This window comes from Gopherus flavomarginatus, chromosome 7 (assembly GCF_025201925.1).
Source record: "Gopherus flavomarginatus isolate rGopFla2 chromosome 7, rGopFla2.mat.asm, whole genome shotgun sequence".
NCBI lineage: Eukaryota > Metazoa > Chordata > Testudines > Testudinidae > Gopherus > Gopherus flavomarginatus.
Genome location: NC_066623.1, coordinates 93,497,996 through 93,505,618, shown reverse-complemented (window position 1 = coordinate 93,505,618; position 7,623 = coordinate 93,497,996). Strand labels below are relative to the sequence as shown.

General features: G+C 44.4%; 1 protein-coding gene across 1 annotated transcript in view; it reads right to left on the bottom strand.

Moving 5' to 3' along the window:
• Positions 1-3,632: 3,632 nt before the first annotated feature.
• The window catches only part of ERICH3 (glutamate rich 3), a 64,431-nt gene continuing 60,440 nt past the window's right edge, over positions 3,633-7,623 (bottom strand). The window contains 1 exon segment of the mRNA XM_050961000.1: positions 3,633-7,623. Coding sequence (XP_050816957.1) covers positions 7,577-7,623 — 47 coding nt within the window. The 3' untranslated portion in view covers positions 3,633-7,576.

Below are 7,623 nucleotides of genomic sequence, written 5' to 3'. Positions count from 1 at the left end.
GGGGTGATGGTGGTGTAATGAATTGCACTCGCATGGTGTTCTTGGGACAGTTGGCCTTGATATGTCCCAGTTCATTACACTTAAAGCATCTTCCATCTGATGGGTCACTGGGCCGAAGTGAGTTACTGGAGACTGGTGAGGTGGAAGAGTAGGGCGTCTGTGGCTTGACTTGGGTTGTATGTGGGGTCTTTGGCTGTCCTCGGTTGTAGGGTTTATGGTCTGTGTGCCCCCTGGGGTAATCGTTCCCCTTGACAGTAGCTTTCTTGCTTTCTGCCAGTTCCATCCATTTGGCTCCAATCTCCCCCGCCTCAGCGATATCTTTGGGATTTCCATCTTGTATGTACCGTGTGATGTCTTCAGGAACACCATCCAAGAACTGCTCCATTTGTATGAGGAGGTGCAGTTCTTCCAAGGTTTGAATGTTGTTTCCTGTTATCCAGGCCTCATAGTTTTTTGCAATGTAGTAGGCGTGTTTGGGAAATGACACCTCTGGTTTCCACTTTTGGGTTCTGAAGCGCCGACGGGCATGATCTGGGGTTATCCCCATTCGGTATCTGGCCTTGGTTTGAAAAAGTTTATAGTCATTCATTTGCTGCTTAGGCATTTCAGCTGCCACCTCTGCTAAAGGTCCACTGAGCTGTGACCTCAATTCTACCATGTACTGGTCTTCGGGAATGCTGTACCCAAGACAGGCTCTTTCAAAATTTTCCAAGAAGGCCTCGGTGTCATCACCTGCCTTGTAGGTGGGAAATTTCCTGTGCTGTGGAGCAATAATTGGCGCCGGGTTGTTAGGGTTGGCTGGCACATGCAGCCCAGCTTTTGCCAACTCCAGTTCATGTTTTCTCTGTTTTTCCTTCTCTTCATTCTCTTTTTGTTGTTTTTCCATTTCTTTTTGTTGTTTTTTCCATTTCTCGGTGGTGGGCCGCCTCCTCTTCTTCTTGCTTCCTTCTGTGGGCCAACTCTTCTTCTGCTTGTTTCCTTCGGTAGGCTACCTCTTCTTCTTCTAGTTTTCTTTTGTGTGCTGCCTCTTTGGCTGCCTGTTCTCTTTGGTAGGCTGCCAGTTTGATTTGTTCTTCTCTTTCTTTCATCTCCATTTGTCGCCTGTGTTCAGCTTCTTTGAATTGTTCTTCGGCCTCAATTTTTGCCTTAGAAGTCATGGTTCCTGTTTTCTTGTGTTGGGGTGCCCTCCGGTGTTTATCTTCTGCACTGCAGGCTCTGTTGCCTCCTGAAGTCTGCCTAGCAACAGTGCCTTTAGCTAATCTTCAATGTTAAGTAAACCTGAAAAACCACTTTATTTGCATGCATATAGTGCTGGAACTTGCCTCCTAATGGGAGGGCTATTGCATGACAAAAGACCCTTAACAGTCTGGTAATGGCTTCTTGCTTAACATGCAAGCCACAAACTGCCAGAGAGAGCAGAAAAAAAAATTCTCTCTGGTTCCCTTTTAAAACCAACTGTTTCTCTCTCTGCTAAAAAGCCCTTAGCAGAGAAAAGAAAAATATAATATTCCTACTGGCTTCTGGATTCTGTCTATATCCCACCCGCTGCACACCATATCATAACCTTAGTCCCAGATTTGGACCTTAGCGTCCAAAATATGGGGGTTAGCATGAAAACCTCCAAGCTTAGTTACCAGCTTGGACCTGGTACTTGCTGCCACCACCCAAAAATTTAGAGTGTTTTGGGGCACTCTGATCCCCCTGAAAAACCTTCCCTGGGGACCCCAAGACCCAAATCCCTTGAGTCTCACAACAAAGGGAAATAATCCTTTTTCCCTTCCCCCCTCCAGGTGCTCCTGGAGAGATACATAGACACAAGCTCTGTGAAACTACACAGAGTGACTCCCCCTCTCTGTTTCCAGTCCTGGAAACAAAAAGTACTTTCCTATTCCCCCAGAGGGAATGCAAAATCAGGCTAGCAATCCAACACACAGATCTCCCCTTGATTTCTTCCTCCCACCAATTCCCTGGTGAGTACAGACTCAATTTCCCTGAAGTAAAGAAAAACTCCAACCGGTCTTAAAAGAAAGCTTTATATAAAAAGAAAGAAAAATACATACAAATGGGCTCTCTGTATTAAGATGATACAATACAGGGTCAATTGCTTAAAAGAATATTTAATAAACAGCCTTATTCAAAAAGAATACAAATCAAAGCACTCCAGCACTTATATTCATGCAAATACCAAAGAAAAGAAACCATATAACTTACTATCTGATCTCTTTGTCCTTACACTTAGAACAGAAGACTAGAAAGTAGAAACTACTTCTCCAAAGCTCAGAGAAAGCAGGCAGACAGACAAAAGACTCAGACACAAACTTCCCTCCACCCAGAGTTGAAAAAAATCCGGTTTCCTGATTGGTCCTCTGGTCAGGTGCTTCAGGTGGAAGAGACATTAACCCTTAGCTATCTGTTTATGACAGCTTATCCCCTGTGCCTCATCATGTCTGTCTTCCATCATCTGCTCAAACCCCCTTCTAAACTCAGCCAGTTTCCACCTGCATCTCCAGTCCTCTTATCTTTTCTTCCAGCAGCTCTATCAGGCGGCACTTCATGCAGACAAAACTCCTTTCAGGAGCCCCCTCCAGGACCATGTACATGCCACAGCTACTGCATCCGGTCATCCTCAGTGTGTCTCTACCTGCTGCCTCCGCCTCCATCATACCCTTCCAAATCTGTGCCTGGCAATCCACGCCTCACACTGCACCACAGGCCACCAACACGCACTGGGCTGCTGGCAGACCCCTGCCTCTTCTCTTGTCTGGCTTCCTGGTTTGTCTGCCTTGGTCTCCCCTGTAACCTCCCCCTGGAAACTCCCACTGAAACTCCCCTGTTAGCAGCTCTGTTCGCTGGCTCCTGTGCCGCTGCAGCTGAGTGCCTGGCTCCTTATATAGGACCCCTAATGAGGTAAGCCCCGCCCCCAACTCAGGGCTCAGCCTCGCTCCCAGCACACGGCCCCTAGCAGCCTGCACACACACTCACTCACACACAAACTCCACAATACAATCCACAAACTACAAAAACCTGCTCCTCCAACAGCACTCCCACTGAAACTCCTGTTAGCAGCTCTGTTCACTGGCTCCTGTGCCGCTGCAGCTGTTTGTGGCTAGCCTGTGGGGCAGGAAATGAGGCTAAGTTCAGCTGTTAGGCGTACTTGTGTCACAGGGTATTATGATGATTAATTAATGTATGAGCAATGCTTTGAAGACGTATCAAACTTGATTCAAAGCCAGTTACAGGCAGTGGAAAGATCACCACTTCAAGGGGCTTTGGATCAGGCCCTGGTATGAATGCTAAGTATTAGTATCCTTACATTGAAGATAGCTCCAAAAATCCAAACAGCTACCCAGACTGAAATATGGCATCACTGAGATAGACTAAAGCAAATATGTGAGTCTATGAACATACACGAGTGTGCGCACATGTCCCCCCCCTCCCTATACCTCCCCCCGACACACACTCCCAAAGAAAATCTTTAATGGAAGGTCACAAAGAAAAGTTTTAATTCAGAACAATTAACATCCCAAAATTATTCACATGTAGAAGGCATAAACATATATTATCCATTTACTGTGCTGTTAGTATTGAACAAATTTGAAAACATAGTAGTCCATGGAAGAGACTGTTTCATATTTTATGGACATTCCTTGGATTAAAAAGAGACCAAGAGGGTCGCAACTCAAGTACATGCTTTCAAAGCAAAGTATTGCACAAATTGCACGAGAATAAGGATTTAAATTATACAGCACAGATTCACTGGACACAGTGCCTCAATTTAAATTACTGACAAATAAAATCTGGCATTATTCTTGTTTAATCACACTAAATTCCTTTTTTACTACAATAAATGCATTTAGCTTATTTATCTTGGGTACTTTTCTTTCTCAAAGTGCATATTAGGGACTCTGGCCCAGAAACACAAATCCAACTCTCTCTTAAAACCATCACAAGGTATTTGACCATGTTTACATTCATTACCACATGTGGAATCCCAAAATAATTCAGTGTAATGAAGCATTGCAAAGCCATTTGATTTTATTCCATTGCCTAAGATGGAAAATAAAACTTGTAGCATGCCCAGCATGTGGGAAGCCATAGAGAGAGCATTTCTCAGCACTCACTAGCAATGCCGAATTGTGAACGCATGCCACACATAGGTTCTTAAAGATGCTATGTGTAGCCTGGCTCACTGGTAAAGCTGCCACCAATGTGGGATGCCTTTGAAGGTAAGGCTTTGAAAAAGGAGTGGCCTGATTAATATTATGTAAATCAGAAAGATCAGTTGTTGCCAAGTGGTGTTCTCTCACTTCCACCAGTGTTATGCCAGTATAACACCCATCGGGTTATTACTGGTTGACTGCAAGGTAAGTGAAAGGAGGATTGGGCCCGCTGTTTATACCTAAACCTGTGTTGTTTTGAATCCAAAGTTTGTATTCACTTGTATAACGGACATGGAAATTATGGTGCTTGTTTTCAATTTTCACTCTGAAGGAATCTGCTGGCTGTTGGGTTTACTGTAGGGGTTTGATTGCTTTATTTTTTTCTGTCCTAATCTAGTAGGGATATTTAATATCAGTTATTTTGTTCAGAGCCCTGATTGCAGTTTATGTATCTTTTTATGTTGAAGTGAAGCGTCTGGAAATGCCAGGCCACTGGACAAACCATCATAGAACTTAGCATAGAACTTAGCTGGGCCTGTGTAAAGACCAGGCAGAATTCCAGCTGCTTTACCTAGGGGAGTGTAGGGACTGCTCTGTCCCTGTATCCATGGGAATGCAAAGCACTCTCAAGGGGGCCAGCGTGGGCTGGGTCATGGTTCCACCTTCACTGCCACCTCACTCCATAGAACTGGCCAGCCACACAGAGGTGTATGGACATTCAAGCCCCAGTCTAGAAAGGGAATTTGAGCAGGTGTACATCCTGGGCATACTTGGGTGGTCCCAGAGCTCCCTCTGGCTAGGGCAGCTCTGCACTGTTCCTCAGAGCCAGGCCATTGACAAGACACAATCAAGTTCTTACTAACTGTTACTAAATGGCATCTAAGAGCAGATGGGGGGGAGGGGAGGAGGCCTTCAGGTGACTAAAACAAATATTGGGAGCTACATTTCAAATAGGTTGGTGCTGTTCAGTAAGCCTCATAAAACAATACATGGCATTCACTCCACACACACTACTACATGCTGGGGAAAAAAAAAATCTTGGCCTTACTCTTTGGAGCCCCAGAGATGGGCAAAGTAGACTGGTGCCAGGGGTGCTGAGTAGAGCTGAGCAACGTATTCCCAGCTATTCATCTCTTCAGTGCCAATGACACCTTTGCTGTGTCTGACTTACCTGTTGGTACCCATTTCTCTGACATTCAGCCATTGGGTGAATGGTTTGGGAAAATATTTCAGCCCTTGATTTGCTTGCAGGCTGTTTAACATACCTACTGCTTCATGTTATTTGCTATTCATGCTAAGTGACTGGTCACGTAGGTCATGTGGTGCAGGTCCTGCTTCCTGACCACTTCCAAACCCACTGATAGCTTTAAAGATAGCCAAACCGCCCCTCCCCGAGTGAATGCTCAAGTGTATGGACATTCAAGCACGCACAACTCTCTTTCCAGGAACTTTCTTCCAAATCAAAATCTGCTTCTGTGAATGGTCATGGGAAGCAAATCAAACTTGGCTGGAAATGCCAGTGAAACAGAGTCAGATTTATGTACCACTTCCGCAGCAGTCAAACACAGATGGGGCCCAGATGCAGAGGCTGGCTTAGCGTGGGCATAGAGCAGCAGGAGCCTGCCTGGTGGGCCATTCTTTATGCCTTTAAGCAGTAGCAGCAAGGCAGTATGCATGCCCACCTACTGTATGTTCTGTACCCCAGCATGTGCACAGGTGAGGATCTGGGGCCTGACTAGATTTCATTAGAGCTGCAGCCAAGGTGCACTCACATGTTGACTCCTCCCCCTATCTAATGCTCTCTGAAGTCCAATTCTGACCTGCTCCTCTGGATGTAGAAGGGGGGGGGGGAAATCCTCTCTCTGACCATTTTCTCCACTAATGGATGCATGCAACAGAGGGAAGGAATTACCCTTACAGCCCCCAATTCTTTCCTCCATTAGATAGCACAGTTCCCAGTGGCATCGATGTGTGAGATCAGAATTGGGCTTCTTATTGTTATTGCTACTATTTACATTACAATACCACCTTGATGCTCCAATCAGAATCCAGACCTTATTGTCCTGGGAAACCACATATACATACATGAGGACATAGCCACTGTATTAAAGAGTTTACAATCTACAAATGCAATTGACACACAAAAGATGTGTGTGGGCGGAGGATACAATCACATACATACAATTTTATATACATACGTACACTGCACTTTCTATTATTATACATAAAGTGCCAGCAAACCTCCTCCTCCCTTCAAGCTAGTCATCACAAACCCACTGAGTTCTTTGGGGGCTGGGGAATTTCAGTTTAACCAATGTAAGAATTCTCTGTAGTTCGAAAAGAAATTCATGACAGCTGTGGAAAGTTCCTTATTATTATTGTAGTCATAATGATAAAAGAGTGTGATTTCCCATACTAGCTCTGTAAGCTTAGTTCAGTTATCTGTTGCACATTCTGGAGCTGGTCTAGTAAACAAACAGATGGTTATGCTACTCATCAAGTCAAATGAAGAGGAGGAGGGAATGTCCCAACCCACACAAATCTACAGTGATTTGTAAAAAAATGTTACTAAAATAAGATCATTGAAGGAACTGCAGAGGATGCTCAGATGTGTCTTTCTCCCCCATCCAGGGATTGTATCTAAGGCAAAATAATTATGTCCAGCTTTAGATTATTCTGGGAAACATCAAGCAAAGTATAAGTTGTATGGTAAAAAGGTATATTGAAGATTGTGAGGTGCTTAGCTACTAGTGTAATATGAGCCATACACGTTCATAGAGATAGATTGCAAGCAGAAACACGGGGCTGATTATTGCTATAGCTCCATAATATCAAAATCATTTGAAGTGTTATGGCCAGAGGCTACCACTCTTGCTCATTTACTCACTTCCTCCGTTGTCACTCCCTCAACCACCACCACTCGGCCATGGCCACCGCCTCAGTCACTGCCACTACCTCCATTGCTGCTACCTCAGCCATCTCCTCTACATTCATTGTGACTTTATCTATTGCCTTGTCAGCCATAAGTACATTTTTTTCCTATACACAGTCTCAGTGTAACCAATGGCACTATCCATGGATGACAGTACCACTCAGTGTGAATGAAGGTATGAGACACAGACATTAAATAGAGCTGTGAATGTTCATGATGCAACTCAAAGTCACTTTTGACTTTGCAATAAAAACCCTCAGGAAACCATTGAAGCGAAAATGAAGAATATAATAAATGGTTGAAGAAAATCATGGTTTTCTAGCTCCTCCATTTCACCATCCAGTAGAGCTGATGCTTTGGTAGCACTAGCCTAGGTACTGCAGCTTTGGAAACCTTACAAAGGAATGTAATAAAAGTAAAATCAATTCCTCTTTCAGGTAGCAATCTGGCTCATACAGATACTCACCATGTGCCACAGAGCCCCTTAGTTTCTCTCTTCTGTAACGGACGTTTCTATAGTGTCTGTTTTAT